This window comes from Talaromyces marneffei, chromosome 3 (assembly GCF_009556855.1).
Source record: "Talaromyces marneffei chromosome 3, complete sequence".
In the NCBI taxonomy this organism is placed as follows: Eukaryota; Fungi; Ascomycota; class Eurotiomycetes; order Eurotiales; family Trichocomaceae; genus Talaromyces; species Talaromyces marneffei.
In genome coordinates this window covers 686853-703482 of record NC_072350.1, presented here as the reverse complement: position 1 = coordinate 703482, position 16630 = coordinate 686853, and the positions used below count along the sequence as shown (strand labels likewise).

The 16630-nt window shown below is 47.5% G+C and overlaps 6 protein-coding genes across 6 annotated transcripts; 3 read left to right on the top strand and 3 right to left on the bottom strand.

The window, feature by feature from the left end:
* Positions 1–3890: 3890 nt before the first annotated feature.
* EYB26_004004 (uncharacterized protein) lies at positions 3891–4461 on the bottom strand (the record flags this gene model as incomplete). The annotated part of the gene is made up of 3 exons (XM_054263298.1): positions 3891–3941; positions 4064–4259; positions 4385–4461. 3 exons carry the CDS (start codon positions 4459–4461, stop codon positions 3891–3893), a joined length of 324 nt encoding a protein of 107 aa, XP_054119273.1.
* A 430-nt stretch (positions 4462–4891) lies between these two features.
* Positions 4892–5852, top strand: EYB26_004003 (uncharacterized protein; the record flags this gene model as incomplete). The annotated part of the gene is made up of 5 exons (XM_054263297.1): positions 4892–4903; positions 4957–5065; positions 5126–5191; positions 5246–5340; positions 5421–5852. The coding sequence occupies 5 exons, from the start codon at positions 4892–4894 to the stop codon at positions 5850–5852; spliced, it is 714 nt and encodes a 237-aa protein (XP_054119272.1).
* Positions 5853–6059: 207 nt separating this feature from the next.
* EYB26_004002 (uncharacterized protein) lies at positions 6060–8543 on the bottom strand (the record flags this gene model as incomplete). The annotated part of the gene is made up of 3 exons (XM_054263296.1): positions 6060–7930; positions 7987–8440; positions 8496–8543. The coding sequence occupies 3 exons, from the start codon at positions 8541–8543 to the stop codon at positions 6060–6062; spliced, it is 2373 nt and encodes a 790-aa protein (XP_054119271.1).
* Positions 8544–8893: 350 nt separating this feature from the next.
* On the top strand, positions 8894–9986 carry EYB26_004001 (uncharacterized protein; the record flags this gene model as incomplete). Its single annotated transcript, XM_054263295.1, has 2 exons — positions 8894–9174; positions 9233–9986. 2 exons carry the CDS (start codon positions 8894–8896, stop codon positions 9984–9986), a joined length of 1035 nt encoding a protein of 344 aa, XP_054119270.1.
* Positions 9987–10297: 311 nt separating this feature from the next.
* Positions 10298–13003, bottom strand: EYB26_004000 (uncharacterized protein; the record flags this gene model as incomplete). Its single annotated transcript, XM_054263294.1, has 1 exon — positions 10298–13003. The coding sequence occupies one exon, from the start codon at positions 13001–13003 to the stop codon at positions 10298–10300; it is 2706 nt and encodes a 901-aa protein (XP_054119269.1).
* A 2559-nt stretch (positions 13004–15562) lies between these two features.
* Positions 15563–16573, top strand: EYB26_003999 (uncharacterized protein; the record flags this gene model as incomplete). Its single annotated transcript, XM_054263293.1, has 3 exons — positions 15563–15815; positions 15878–16261; positions 16326–16573. The coding sequence occupies 3 exons, from the start codon at positions 15563–15565 to the stop codon at positions 16571–16573; spliced, it is 885 nt and encodes a 294-aa protein (XP_054119268.1).
* Between the last annotated feature and the right edge of the window lie 57 nt (positions 16574–16630).

The window sequence follows — 16630 nt, the reverse complement described above, 5'->3', positions numbered from 1 at the left end:
GATTAATATTTCGCGGTTGAAATTATCTGCGCGACGCATGAAATCAGATCTTTGGCGGTGTTGCGACAGATTTTGATCGGTCGGCGTCGGGTTCTAAAGCGCGGATGGATTCGCACGCGGTCTGCAGCCACGATCGCGCAGTCGAGGCGGAAGTCCCAGGACGCGGAAATGAAACAGATGGAGAGGAAAAGGGTGTGGTATATTGAAACAAAGAAGCCGCGAAAGATAATGGATGAGATGAAGATGCGATAGATGGTGGCGCGGGTGGAAAGAGAAGATTGCCAAATGAAGAAAAAAAGGGAGAAAATGGCAATGAAGTGTGATGATGATGACGAGGATGGTGGTTGAGGTGAGTGAAGATCCAGGATAAAGTTGGGGAAGGGGGGGGGTGGGAGAGAAGTGGGAAGGTCGAGCAGCCTGCGTTAGGATGGCTTTACGAGGGAAAGTGGGCGAGATTAGCGGCTAGGGGACCACGATTCGACAGGCATACAGATTGGCATTGTGTAATTTATGGTAATGGAAGCTGAGATCAGGATTGTGACTGGCCGGACATGGCATATGATACCAGAATAACGGGGTGTTATTGGACAGCCACAGTCGCGTACCAAAGAATCAAGTAATTTTCATCAGTGGAACTGGCCAAAATTCTTTGGGTCCTCGGTACAGACTGTATCATACACTTTGGTTCTTTGGGACTGACAGACAGACAACGAGCCGGGAACGGTTTAGCACGTTTTCCTGACTGAGGCAAACGCCAGCCGTATCGAAGCTGACGATAAATTACGGGCCTGATCCATAGCAGGAAATGGAAAGAACGAAAAACATACGGAACATGACCAGTTTTCCCTTGTCTTGTTAAAAGGTGATGGGAAATACGCAGTCGGTTGGCGACATCTAAGCTCTACTACGTAGTAACACATTTCCTTCATTGCTTACCGTCGAGAAATTTTTCAGTGGCTCTAACTTATCCAGTTTTTATTCATTATTAAACGCGATCGTGCTAGCTGCAGGTTGATCCAATGCGCTCGGTCAGCAACGGGCACGATCATCGCTAGAGGTAGAAGCAGCGGGCACCGGAGAGGGGACAAGGAGAGCCTGGGCCTGATAAGTAAGCGTTCTAGGCGGCCCAAGGAACAGGGCACAGCGCGACCCGGCAAACCGTCTGCAACCAAGACAAGTTTAGTCGACAGTACACACCTCAGGCACAACGCAGTGGTTAGCGCGTTTTGTTCGGTAATACATGATACGTACGTACAGACTCATAGTATTTGGACGAACTAAAGAGCAGCGTACCACTAGTTACTATTACGATGTTGTATCATTGCCTCGTCGATCGCCTCCTCTGTACTATGTAGTAGAGGGCACACTAGGCAGCCCTCTCAGTGGCTGAGCACCAAGCAACGACTACCGGATTTTCTGGTCGGCCAATCACTGCTGCAGAACCGAATGCAGAGACAAGGGCCAGTGGGGCCGAATGAGGAAAAGAGGAACGAACCAGAAGGCCGCATGCAACCAAGGTGGGGCGTGAATTTTGCAAACGTTTGGAAAGTGTGCCAGGCGCTATCCACTCAGAACTGTCAGAATATACATTTACTGGCACAGTGGATTGAAATACCAACATGGTATCTTGCTTGCAGCGATTCAGCGCAAAAGTATATGGTCCTTTCATAAGGAGGGGTGATATGTACATAAATGCCATCCATCCGTCTCCTCTGTGAGACTGTGCTACGTACGCTGCTCCATACAACGTTTAGAACGAACAGAAGAGCGCGCGGGAAACGAGTGGGGCTTAAGGAATGATGGATCACGACGCGGGCTCAATAGTGACTTGTCTAGCTTAGATACTTACGGCGTTGGGTAAGGATAATTTACGTAGTTCGTATTGAGCCGATTAGTCTGTACACAACGGTAACAGCGTGATCAGCGATCAACGTCGGACTATGTACAGTAGGAGTATGTAGTAGGACGAGGCCAGTAGCGAGTCTAGCGACCGTGATTCAATCCTTGTCGCCCGGAAATGTTTCGGAAAGCTGCAGTTTTTGTGCGCACAATTCTGATTGGCCCGATATCTGTATGGCGGTACGTAATTGTATGTAGGTTTACGTTATCTGTAAGTTACTCTAATAGACTTTGGAGAATTGTCCAGCCCACGGTCCCACTGACCAACGGGCAGGTTGCAACTGTGCACACGCAGAGACAAAGATTGGCCGGAGACAAATGGATAGCTCGCCGTGGCGTGGCTATTGACCCGACTGATTATTTGATCGGATCACAGATGGTGTTCACGAATCACCACGCGGCTTCGAATCCTGGGTTCGGGGGATGTCACAGAGTACAGACTACCGCGTACCGGTCATGTCATGGCATGTGTTTATCAGCCTCCAGTCGCTAATCTTATCCTCTGTTGAGTTCTTATCATCCTACAGCTGAAAAACTAGTTTATACTATGTAAGCTCGGAAAGCAAGGATACGGACAGGACAGGCCTGTTATCAGACTCGCTATCTCGAACAATCCCTCGATTAGGGGACCCGGGATGTTCACTGTTGAGACCTTAGTGTTGTTCCACTTGATTTAAGCTCATCCAACCTTGCCAGATACGGGAAGGTGATGGGGAGTGGATCCACAATCACAGACCATCCATATCTACGAAGTCATCAATGTGCATCTACATCTATCTCGTCCATGGCCAAGTTAACCGCTTGACTATTCATGTCGTATCTTTCTTCTCGAAGGAAGCAATGATTATCCAAGGGGAAACTATCAGCCCGTCGTGGCCCGTGAACAGATCCTTCATATCAAAAGTATCGACAAATTTTAGCAAGACCTGCAGAATAAAATCATTGACATTGCCCTCGTCATCCATCACACCACTTCGCGGGATAACAACATGATAATACAGATCCGCACCATGACGAGCCGACCCCGGAATTACTCCAATTGTCGCCAAGTCACATAAAACAACATGCCGGATGCCTCGCTGAAGAGTTTGATCAACGAGACCATTTCCTTGAGATAATGCTCTCTCTTCTCTGTAGAGAATCGTGCCAGGTCTCGTTTTGGGTATCCGAGAGTAGGAGAGCATTCTAGCGCGAATCAACATTGGTAAGGAATAGTTTAGAGGCATTTGAGGAAGCCAGTGCTGTCGATTCGGGATTTGATAACTAGGTAGGGATGATCAATGATTATCTGAGAGTGTTCTTAAGTGTATACTTGACGATGAGGACGGTCCTATTTATGTCAAACTGACAAGCTATATAAATCATGGGCCATTGTAGGGGGCTTGTTGCTAACCTCCGAACCGTGAAGCCATGATTGGCCAGCTTCAGACTGATGTACTTTCTATGTCGGACTGTCTCTCGTTTACTGCGAGTGCCTCCCGAATTTGGATTAAACCATGGTCTTGACTACAGGCTGGAAATGACAGCGCTTTTGTCTCGGACTTTTTGGGATTCCAAACCATCAGAATTTCAAAATCGTGAGGGTATTGGGGATAAGAATACCTGACTTGGACGTTATGGCCAAGCCCTCGGGTTTCGGGAGGGCTTTGCGTTGTTAACTCTGCTCAGTTTGAAGCTCGAATATTGACAGATGACGTATGTCATCAATGTGGTTGATACACAACATCAAGCCGGTGGAAAAAAATAGTAATGAATAGAACGTGATATATTGTACATTTGACGAATATATAAACAAAATCTTTTAAAGTGAGCTAAGCGCGCAAGACTTCAGACAACCCAAACGCCGTTAAAATGCCGTGGTACTCAATACATGTATGCCACACGAGAAAAGCGAGTTTCCCAGTATCCTTGAAGAAACTTCTCTTCCTCTTGGTGCCATATGTTCTTTATTCTCTCTGGATGCCTGTCATTAGGCACGCCAAAAGCTACATTCAGTTCTTCTGGGTTGCGAACTTGTTCGGCTTGGGTTCAATTAATCCGACCTGTGCAGTATACAACAATCAGTCTCATAATCTAAATCCAGTTTACGCAGCCGAGGGGTACGTTTCCCGCTCCTCGTCTTGCGAACCATCCGCCTAAGAAGTTATAAAGGGTATCGACGTACCATACTCAGCAACCGCCACACGGAATCAGTGGGCTGCGCGCCAACACCCAGCCAGTACTTGACTCGTGATCGATCAATTGAGATCTCCTTGAATGCCTTTGCGACTTTTGCTTCTTCCTCGGAGAGGTTGGTCGGTTTTTGTGGTAGAGGGTTGTAGGTTCCGACGACTTCGAGGGGCTTGGAGTCTCGTGCAGTTCTGGATGCGTTCAATTAGTCGGACTGATCAATTTCCTCCAGATGGTATGTCATAGCCACAGCAGATTGGTCTGTTCCTTGCAGGTGACAATCTGGATCGTCGAGGGTAGGGGAAAAAAAACATACCTCGCTTGTGCAACAACGATATTGTAAAATGGCGAATGGCGCCGACCAAATCGCGCAAACCGAATCTTGACGACCATTATGTATGGGAATTAAAGGGCTTAAGAGATGTGTTTGACGTGATCGCTGCGAATTAGTACACTCTTAAAGATGACCTCCGTAGAGGAACTTCTTTTGAGGTCCGGGACAACATTGATCCGTACCCGGAGGCCTTACCCGATTTGGTAGCATGATATGCGGGCATATGCTTAACGATGATGCAATGGTATCTTTCTTCTACTTCAACTTCATCTTTTGATTGTTTGTACTTCATGCTTGCATATTTTCTTTGAGCTGATCTTGTCTCATAACAATCTGTACTGAATCCGGAAAGTCTGGATTCAGTCTACGTGATATTTCTAGAACGTGCGGGCGACCATAATATATATGTTTCGTACGACGACCTTTGTTGAGCACACAACGTATCATCTGTTCAAAGTAAAGTCATATCAATTCGCAAGGACCGCAAGAATGTCTCTCAAGGTAAGCTCTCTCACGCTAAACATGCATAGCTCCAGTTTAATAATGATTATCAGGCAATATCCTCTAAAGATGCTGCTGCCTTGGATAAGGATCTGATGGATGTAGGAGGCTTCTCACTAGACCAATTGATGGAACTGGCTGGTATCTCTGTGTCGCAGGCTGGTATGTATTGCTGAGTTATCAAGATTGGTGACTATCTTCCACTAATGAGTGAGGATATAGTATATCGATTCCACCCTATAAGGCAAGGCAAGAATGTTCTTGTTGTATGCGGACCAGGAAACAATGGTTCGTATAGCCATCATGGATATATTTAAAAACATACTAAGTCCGAGGCTATAGGAGGAGATGGACTCGTCGCTGCACGACATTTAGCACATTATGGCTACAAGCCATCTGTCTATTACCCAAAGGAAGGCAAGAATGAATTATATCAGGTAAGCGGAACATGTCGTCAAACCTCGCTATCGTTCCAATTTCGCACCAAACATATGGACTGAAGCTAACCGATGAATAGCGCCTCAAAATCCAACTCCAAAACCTCGACGTCACCTTTGTACCTGACTTCACAGAAGCCCTCAAATCCGCTGACCTAGTAGTCGACGGCATCTTCGGATTCTCCTTCCAAAAGCCGCTCAGGGAGCCCTTCCCATCCATTATAAGTCAAATGGAAGAAACAAAAGTACCTGTCCTGAGCATCGATGCCCCCAGCTCATGGGATATCCAAGAAGGACCGCCAAAGGAAGGACCCGGTGCGAAGTTTATGCCGGGAGCGTTGATTAGTCTTACTGCGCCCAAGCCATGTGTGAAATGGCATCGGGGTAGGCATTTTGTTGGGGGAAGGTTTTTGACGAAGTCGATTGCGGAGAAATATGATATTGACATTCCGGATTATCCAGGCGTTGACCAGATTATTGAGATTGGTGTTAATGCTGATGAGAAGCTTTAGATTACGAGTTTGAAAGAACTAGGGCCTTTATTGTTAGATGAAATCATTGATGATTTGCTTGTACATTTACATATAAGAAGTATGAATGATGGCTCAATGGATACCCATTGATGCAGGCCTAATGATCTATCTATGGCTGGCTTTTGCTCACAAATAAACTAGGAATGAATACAAAAATGATCTCATAGCTTTCTAAAGTCAGTATTGCTATCGCAAAGCATCCCGAATCTCTCCAATAACACCCTTCACTCGGGGTTCGCGTCCAGCATTAGAACTTGAGACCTTGCTCAAGATTTTATCAAGTTCATAAATATCCTTTGCGGCACTCCTCACTTCCTCACCGGATGCTACGACAAGAGTTCCCAGAGCCACTAGTCCACGATACACAGCCTCTGAGTCCTTCTCAGTCGCAAAGATCTTGGACAGCTCTTCAAGTAGCTGAAGAGAAATCTCGGCAGATTCTGCACTTTGGGCCCGCATCTGTGAAGTAAAGTAGACTGCGTAGTTGATGTATAAGGTCGTGGCAGCAATCGTAACGTTCCGGTTTGAAGGTGCACTAGCTGCCGTGGTAGCTGACGAGACCATTCGAAGAATATCGTCGAACTTCGACGCAGCAAGATCGCCACCTAGAGGAGTATCAAAGAGATTTGCGAAGAAGCGAATGGCAAGCATGGCATTGTTGACACTAATAGGACTCTGGAATACTCCACTTTGCTGAATTGCATTAACAATATCCTGTCCCTCAAATCGAATTTGAGCAGTCACAGGTGTTGCTGCCGCTAAAAGTCGGAGTAAGTCCAGTCCAGGAAGTCGATTTGCAGATGGCCATTTGAGTGCCGCCTTCATAACCAATAGTATGCCAGTCTCGACGTCAGCGGGAGCCTTGGGGAGTGAAGCCGTATTCTCTAGGTAATTGCAAAAGGTCAAGAGCGCATCCAATTCGGTCGGGTTGTAGGAATAGTCTTTGCTTCCAGAAGAGACAAGCTGTTGATTCAGTTCTGTCAATTTCTTCGCTATCACTTTGATATTTGCTGTCTTAATTGAGAGGTAACTCTTCTGAGGAAGCACATTTTGGCGTGTCTCCGGTATTGATGGAGGTTGTGGTGTAGCGGCAGCTTCGCCCGGGCGGTATCGCCTCTCTTGACCCCAGGGATCCGAACCGGGTGCTGCTTGCTGTGTGTCTGTCGCCTGGCCGATTGTTGCACCTTGCGTATTCTGAGTTATGAAATTGGCCACTTGATCCAAATACCCAATTGGTAGCTCATTATCATGAATAAATTTCGTAGCAGCCTCGTACGGGTTCTGGGACAAGTTGTAAGGCAATTTCAAAGGTGGCTTGCCATCCTCGATATCCACGTCGAAGACATAATCATAGTCTTGTCCTAGATATTCGGTCTTTCGTCCAGAGCTTCCTGCCGAATCGACAACCGTCCCAACCGCAATCCACTCTCGGGTTGCTGAAGACCAAGTGTGAGCTGTGACGCTGCCGTTGTCCTCCCTAATCATCTGCACCTGACCATCCTTGGTGCCAGACTTTTGTTTGAGGAATTCAGGTCCTGGCAACTTTTCCTTGTTGATGTTACCCACTTGCTGTTGCGGGATCGCCGACTCCTTCACGGCGTTCTCAAATTGTTGGACAATCGTTGGATCAGCCTGCCGACTTGTGTCTTTGGTAAATATCCTAGCAACACGGTCACTTGCACCTGTGACAATATCTCCTGTTTCTTTGCACACAGCAACACTCCACACGGATATTGCGGGATGCGTGATTGTCTGAACACATTGGTTTCCTCTCCATATTCTGACAGTTCGGTCTTCTCCTGACGTCACGAGTTCGCCAGATGGGGTCACTGCTATCGAGTAGATAAAGCTTTCGTGACCATGAAGTTCCCCAATAAGGTCTCCGTTGAGTGTAAAAAGCCGTGCTATTCCATCGTTGCCCGCGGAGGCGAACTGGGCACCGGAAGGATGACCGGCAGGTAGTTTGCATAGAGCTCGCACTACGTCTCGAGAATCCTTGATTGTTCTCAGTAGCTTCCCCGACGTATTGAAGATGCGTATCATGCGATCAGCACACCCTGATGAAATTCGTTAATATCTCGCAGTCTTGGATTCATATGGTCAAGCAGCCTACCTGTGATAACGGTATTCTTGTCATAGGCTAGTACAGCCCATACGCTCCCTTGGTGGCCATCAAATACGACATCTGCCTCCCAGTTGCCTATCCGCCACAGTCTTGCCGATGAATCCCAGCTTCCGCTGATTACCCATCCACCCTCAGGGCAGACATCTATTGAGCATACATTGTGGCCATGACCCAATAGCATTGCATCTGCATTATCGCCAGAAGCTTTTAATGGCCGTCGAGCTTCTATTATTGTATCTTGGCCACCAGAAAATATGAGTCCTTCCGGATACTCGCTGGTGGGAGGATAGTACGCAACTGCATTGACGAAGGACGATCCATGAGAGGAAATAGTATAATCGTAAGTCGGTGGTGGGGAAGATACTTGGTTCCAAATGCGAACGGTAGCATCTCGCGAGGCTGTTACGACCGATTTGCTGTTTGGAAAGGCCACAGCGCGCACCTGTTCTGATTAGTAAATAAGCACCGGTATGGATGCTGATTGTCGATAAGCTTACATCATCGCTGTGGCCTTCAAGAGAAGCGGATAGCTTGTATTCCGACATACAATAGACCTTTTATAGTATGAGGTATGGTCAAGAGGAAGCCGAAGAAGTTCAAAATCAAGAGAGAAATTGCTTGCTAGTGAGATGTATCAAAGGTGAAATGAGAGTGAGTTGTTGACAATTGGCTATCAACAGTGACGGCATGCGGGGAGCTTATCACGTGCACCGTGCGGGACTGGGGAGCTCCATAGCTCCAGGCCCTCTCCAGAAAGGAAAAAAAAGGACCAAAGCTCCTTCGTTCTCTAGCATTACCCTATCATCCGCAACCAATCTCCAAAAAAGGAAGAAAGAACGGGGAGCAAAAATTTGAGAAAGATAATTTGTTTTGCAATCTACCCAAGGAAATAACAATGGAAGTTCTTCGGAATCCCCCCTCAGCCAACTCCTTCACACCCGTCGCCGAACATCAATCACGTACCCCTCAGTCCTTCTATGGTGGTCCCCCAGTACTGCATTACCATAGCTCAAGATGTAAAGTTGTCATCCTAGAGAGTGATCTTAGCGCCTCACCAGCTTTGAATACTCTGCGCGGTGGAGCCGTTGTCGCCAATGGATCGTCGGGAGCTTCCCGCGAGTCGCAAGAAGGAAAAGAAATAGTAATTGACGGAGTTGATGTTTTCGTTACATCTGAGTGGGTTACCCTCTTTTATTTTGCTTCAAGATTGAACAAATCACTGATTGAAACATAGTAAATTCCTTCTCTACCGACCCGAAGCAAATTCCGGCATCGCCTTACCCTACCCAGTCATCTCGCTCCATGCAATCCAACGACTTCGTTTGCCGGACGCGTCTGAAGATGAACAGGAAGTGCAAGGACTCTACATGCAAATTGCCAATCCCACACCTGCCGACGGTACTGGTGCCGAGGAAGACGAAGAGGAAGACAGCATCACATTGACCATCGTCCCTCCATCCGTAACGGAGTCCGCCACCTCAGCGCCCGGCTCCTATTCAGCGGGTACCGAGACGACCAGACTTGTAGCAGACGAAATGGCAGTCGAGCAAGGAAATACAGAATCAAAACCGGAAGAAACCGCAACACAGGCTCTTTACGCAGCCGTCTCTGCCTGCTCAAACTTACACCCCGACCCTGTCGTACCCGGCGAAGAAGAAGATGATGACTACGATGGCAACTACGAAGATTCCACTGAGCAGCCGGGAGTAGGTGGGATATTACAAGCTGCTGGGTTGGTCATACCGGGTGCTTCTGATGGCGGGCTCCCTCCTCCGGTCGATGGTAGTTCGGGTTGGATTACTGCCGAAAATATGCATGAGTATTTTGATGAAGAGGGTAATTGGATTGCTGATGCGGAACCTCCTACTTTACCAGGCTTGGGTCCGGGAGCTGGTCATGTCCGTAGTCGGAATGATGAGGATCAGGTCGAAAATGGCGCCGGAGAAGGGAATGGGGACGAGGAGACGAAATGGCGGAGGACCGATTGAAAGTGGACTCTCCAGTTGTATAGCTAGATAATGACAATTAAAAAAAGGAAGTGTTTCTGACCAAAATAACGAGTTCGACATCCAGGCAAACATATTGAATATGGGCATCAATGTGCTTATTTAGGTTTTATCGGATGATTGCTATATGTGATTTCACGCTACTTGAAGGTATTAACTACCTCAAACGAAAAGAAATCGGATGCCTATGCACGAGAATTGAGCGCAACAACCAAATCAAACGCCATATCTACATACATTGGTATCTTGAATCATACTTTACACATTACACATACGTTATCCATGACCATGCTTTATTCCTTCAAAAAACCATCTCCATCGTACAGACTTCCTGGAGTTGCTGCTGCACTCGCATAGCCCCTGATCTTGCTGTTAGGGGTCTGCATTATTGTGCTCCGTTTGGGGGCGACTTCGTCTGAACTGTCGCTGTTGTTGTTGTTGTTCCGACCACGATATTCAAAGGTAGCGATACTGCTGCTCGGTGGTAGTTGGCGAATAGCCAGCAGTTTTTGATTTTCCATAATCGCGTTCAAGTTCTCCTCGACCGTCCCTTGGGAGTCGATTCGCTCAAGGACTTTGAAGGGAAGTTTCTTCTGTCGAACCGTGGGGGATATAACAATGTCGTCCTCACCAACATCTTCCCAGATAGTCAAACTGTCGTTAATAATTGCCGAATTATGATTGCTTGGGGGCGTCCTAATGTTCCCGTCCTTATGTCGAATGAGACTGGTATTCCGACCCATGCGCCGATATGATCTTGAATCTTCATCACAAGCTTCGCTATTCATACGGCGAAGAAGAGTAATGGATTTCCGAACATCCTTTGTCGGGGATGTGGCGAGAGTGTGTGATCTATTGACACTCATTTTGGTAGGAGACTCATGGCCTGGAGATCCACCGTAGGAAGTGTCGATAGTCAAAGATGGAGTTTCTGACTTCTTCTGCTGACGCTCCGGTTGACTGCGTGGTCCTTTTGGCGCCGCTCGCCGAGGACTTCCTGTCGAAGCGTTTGCGGGGAACTTGGGTGAAGAGCCGGAGAATTCACCAGAGCGAGGAAGAGACCACAACGGCGAATGTCTTTCCGGAGACGGAGTCGTGAGTAGATTGCTTTCGCCTGGAGGTCGTGAGAAAATGTTGTTAGGAATTCCAGCTTGGTTTTCTGACGTGAAGACATCGCCAGCAGATTCCGTTCCAGAGCGTGCGCGCTTTCGAGAAGAACGTGGACGAGGAATACGAGAGTTTGTATCAGGGGAGGACTCGCTGAGGTGTGTGGACTCGTCCTTAATGGATCCCGTAGATCGATGGCGACTATGTCTAGGGTGATACCTTTCTGAAGAATTTGGACAAGACACACTTCCCTTTCCTGATGGTGGCGACTGAATTGATTGTCGCCGTTGGGCTGGCTTGACCAAATCTTTCTCTAGATCCAACACTTCTTCTGGCTCTTCCGGCATTGGTGAGAAGACAGGACCACCAAATGTAATCGGGGGGTGTATGGAAATTCGCACGCAATTCTGCCTTCTGTGGCCCTTTTTCACGCTGTGAGCGGATTTCATAGCGGAAGTTAAAGGGATCCTTCCAAGGCTTTCTCTTGATCCTCTTGGGCTGGGGGCTTGAGTTGACTTGGGACGATCACCCAGACTCTGGCTAAAAATCATATTCTGATTTTCTTTGCTCTGCGACTTTTCATACATTGAATACCTCTCGCGTCGATGGCTCTGAGAACCAAACTCCTCACGAGAATACAATCCTTGTCCTGAATGGAAGCATGAGTTGGGACTAGTGATCGATAAGCTACTCACGGGCCTGCTCCCAGTGCGGCCTGCTGACGACGAAGATGACAGAACCGTTCCACTGCGGCGTGGTAATCGACTGGTCCAATCTGGAGGTTGAGGTGAGACTTCTCGTGTGGTCAAACTTCGTCGAGGGGATGGGTCTCCTCTACCGGATTCCATTGATACAGATGTGAGATGCGCAGTTGATGATGATAGTCTTTGAGATTGTGTTCTTCTGTGTGACGCGCAGTCTCGAGCCACGCTTCCTCCAATCACGATATCGTAGGGGCTGAAGGGTGTGAAAGAAGGACATGGAGGCAAAGATGGTGAGTAATTGAATTCGTGGTCAACAGACATTGACCTCCGCAAATTATCATCCAAGATTGAACTATTTGCGGTCTCGAGACTCAATGAAGACATGCCCATCAAAGAGTCTTCTCTTGGAAACTGATATGATTGTACTACCTTCAGTGGTGTAGGTGGCATAGGCATATCCGGAGCCATTCCAGCTGTTTGGGCTGTGATACTCCCATTGCGAATCCTCGTATGGTTCTGGTCAAAGTAAGTGGGATGGCCTCCAGTGACGGTGGAGAGCCTTTGCTCTGACTGAAGCAATGGCCATGCAGTAGATCCCGGTCGACTACTGTACGTTTCAAGCTGAGGTATATCATCTCTGTCCCTTTCTGGCGTGTTGCGTGGAGTTATCTCAGTGGGTAGCTCTGAGAAACCTGCGATGGCAGATTTGGGTTCTTTTTCTTTGGCATCGGGATAGACTGGAGAAACAATTTTCTGTGGTCCTGGCTGTAGGTTTGGTAGCTGTTCCATATGAATAGGCTTTTGGCTGCTTCGTCCTATTGAGAGGCTTTTGGAAAGAGATTTTGAGATTGACCGTCGTATTGACTTGGACTTTTCCTTCTTCAAAGGAGACGGTAACATTTTAGGTTGAGACGGGGGCCTTTGAAATGTCTCCTGTGACCCAAGTGGCGCCCATTCGTGGCGTGTTTTGTACGGATAGGTTGGCAAGGGTGAGGTGAGGTGAGAATCTGTCACGAAGCTGCTACAAGCTTGTTCTTGCTGTGATGCGCCATTATGAGCTTGCGCTACTGCTAACGACAGACGATCTTTTCGTGTCCTCCACCAAACTGCTACCCCGAGGATTGCGCCGACGATGAGCAAGGCCGAGCATCCTACCGACACCGCGATCACGACCGGTAGGCTCAGCATTATCGAAATTTTGAATGATTTCTGGATTCTTGATCGATTCTGTATATCAAACCATCAAAGTTAGAAGCGCAAATAGCACTCCAGCAGCGGTGCACCGGTATCTGTGGATACGTCTTCTTGCATGCAGACGGGTTGACAAGACGACAGCATGAGTGAAGCAAAATCAAGATATGGGCAACATGAAGTCGATGCCTAGCAAAGGCTTGACGCAGAGTTGTCTACTCATTGTTGGGGGATGTGTGATCTGTGATTATGATTGTGGAATGCAGACTAGCGAAGTTGTCAACACGCGAAGAATGTGCTTATGCTGCTCACCTATAAGAGAACACACGCATTTCATGCCTATCATGGATGATTTAATTGGCGATCGTGCCTTGAGACAGGGAAGATGAATTTTGTTAGTTCATATTTCTGTAATGGACTCATGAGTATTTCATGATTCGGGCTGGCTGGTAACCCGTACAAGCCCAGGTTGGAGAGAGCCTTGTTTATGCCTGGAATGTACCAGTCCACCAAGGTCAGAAAATAGTAGAGCTTTGACCTATTCATGAAAGATGAGAAAATTATGGTCAGAATGGAACTGTTAATCTTGTCAATGCGTCCCTCATCTAGTCAGGGTGTTGGAGTTGTGAAGTTGATCGGAAGAAGGCTCCTCGTTGCCTGTGGAGGAAAGAAGGGATGGCAAGACATGTAGGCTCCCCACGCGTGATATGACTATGCATCTCAAGCAGTCAATTTATACAAGATCTATCGCTTGAGCATGCAATAACTGAGCTCATTGTATGTACTCTGTAGTCCTCCTCTTAATGTTAAAAAGTCACCTCAACGTTATGATTCAGGCCCGATGAAGGACTACATATAGTGTAAAAAGGAAATTCTGTTTATGCCGGCTTTCCGAAATACAAAGCGTCATGGAAGTCTCATTAATTTACAGATGCAATCAACTTTCGATTGATAATTATAAAATCAAGTCGTTGACAAGCTACATATTACAGTAGTTCTCTACCTTCCTAAATAGGAAACTCTTCGAACGGGCTCGATTAGGGCTGGCCAAGAGGAAGCTACTACATGTAGGTACGGGTGAATAGTTACACAATACCGACAATGTTTTACTGAAGGATATGTGGTTGATTACTCAAGTATCACTCAATTCATCGTTGGTAGATTTTCTTGCTATGCACGAATTGTCGACTGAGACGCTCCGAACGCTACAATCAGCGTCACAGCTAATATGGTCCTACATTATTATGTGCCTACTCATAGAAGTCAGAATAACTGCCAAAGAACTCCGAATACGATACTTCGCCTCGGAAACGTCTTCTATGCTGGTGCAATTGCATTAATCACAAATTTGGCAATCTGTCAACTTCAATGGATGCTCTGACATGTTCAATGAGTCGAGCCCTGACGTAGGTAAGAGGGTCTGGATGGAGCTGTGGCTTTGTCTAAAAAAGCCCACCTGAATCGCAGTGTTCTCCACTTGGCCCCCTCATCATGTCATAGTCCGACCCTCTACAGAGCAAATCAACGCCATATTGCGAATCATGTAAAGAGAAATAGAGTGCTACAAGTCTTAGGTATACGTATCTAGCGCTAGTGTAGCAGAATTGAGCATTGCACACTTTTGGCGTCAAGTAACGTTTCCCCGTTTCCACCTCCGGGGTACTCCGTCCGCATGAGTGAGGAGTCTACGGAGTACGGAGTAGAAGCAATTCAGGAAAAAAACAAAGAAATGAGGCATCCTGCGAATATCTCACCGGTCTTAATGTGGCTTAGAAATAGAATGGCTGGAATCCTGACCTTATTTTCTCATGGAGCACATGACCGATCGTTGGGGACATTAGTGTGGGATGAGATGGCGGCGTTGTCATAGCTGGCAATGGCTCCATGCAGCCTAGAGATAGCGCGGGTTCAGATATTTGAGGATTATCGGTGGAATCAGAGCCATGTACTCCAGGTTTCCATTGGGTAATGGCAGATGGTCAATCAAAGCGATACGTATGATAGATCAGGGATGTGGTCGCCTCAAAGTCAAGTCGCGGGGTGAGCTCTGCCACGGTTCCGAGTTCCTAGGTAAACATTAAATATTATACACATCAAAACAACAACAAAATCAACAATATCATCGCGGTTTAGCCGATGTAAAATCGTCACGTATCAGGAACGGCGAGTCTAGTTTTAGTTTTCCGGGGATGATGTTATTGTGGCACCGAGGGATCCTCTTGCACGCCATCTTAAACCCTTTTCCATGGAGAATCCACAAGAAGGAAGTGTAAATGTTTGGCCAGTGTGCGAGAAAAGACCCCCGCAGATACCCACTTGTACTGCCGCTGGGAGAAGCTCCAGTGTTGTTGCTCGATGTTCAGTGATCATCGCTGATTGCCCCTCCACCATCCTTTGATCCAGCCGTATTAAATCTTCTAGATCCCCCTCCTTGACCGTTGTCCTCTGATTTCTCTTTCTCATAAATTCAATCGTCCGTGTAAATTCTTCATAAATCCCCTTTCTTGTATACGTCACCCTTATTTATCTTTGTAATCTCCCTCATTCCAAAACACAATGGCCGACTCTCCTCTCGACCAGAATGCTGTCTTTGTGCACGACAACAGCGTGCCTCCTGTGCATAACAGTTTGTTTTCACTTTTCTCGCTCAAAGGAAAGACTGCTATCGTCACCGGTGGTGGTGCCGGTATCGGTCTTGCTGTCGCCCAGGGTCTCGCAGAAGCCGGTGCCAACATTGCTTTGTTCTACAACACAAACGAGAAGGCACCAGAGCGTGCTGCTGAGATCGAGAAGCAGTATGGTGTCAAGGGTAAGGACGCCTCTCGAGAGCGACCCGTCTATTTGCGTCTTGCTAAGTGATTGCTATTATAGCCAAAGCATACCAAGCCGATCTGCGTGACCAGAAGAAGGCCGAGGCTACCATCAACGAGGCCGTTAAGGACTTCAACGGCCGCCTCGACGTTTTTATCGCCAACGCCGGTATTCCATGGACCCAAGGTGCCACTGTTGACGGTCCCATCCAACACTACCTCGATGTTGTTCAGACCGATCTCGACGCTACCTGGTACTGCGCTCGCGCTGCAGCTGCTCACTGGCGACGACAGAAGGAGGAGGGTACCGACTTGAACGGTAACAAGCTCGAGAACTTCACATACGGAAGCTTTGTCGCTACTGCTTCCATGAGCGGTCACATCGTCAACATTCCCCAACTTCAGGCTCCTTACAACGCCGCTAAGGCCGGTGTCCGTCACCTCGGTAAGCACATTTACCAAACGTCTGCTACAAGTTGTAGGATAGTTCCTACTAACAACCAATATAGTCAAGTCTCTCTCCGTTGAGTGGCCCAAGTTCGCTCGTGCCAACACTATCTCTCCCGGATACATTGCCACCGAGATCTCCAACTTCATTCCTCGAGAGACTCACGACCTCTGGAAGTCCAAGATCCCCATGGGCCGTGAGGGTATGCCAGAAGAACTCAAGGGCGCTTTCTTGTACCTTGCTAGCGATGCCTCCAGCTACACTACTGGAACCGATATCATCGTCGACGGTGGCTACTGTGCCCCATAAATGCATAACTGCATAAATATAGATATAAAGCGAATCCGCCATGATCGAAAAAAATGA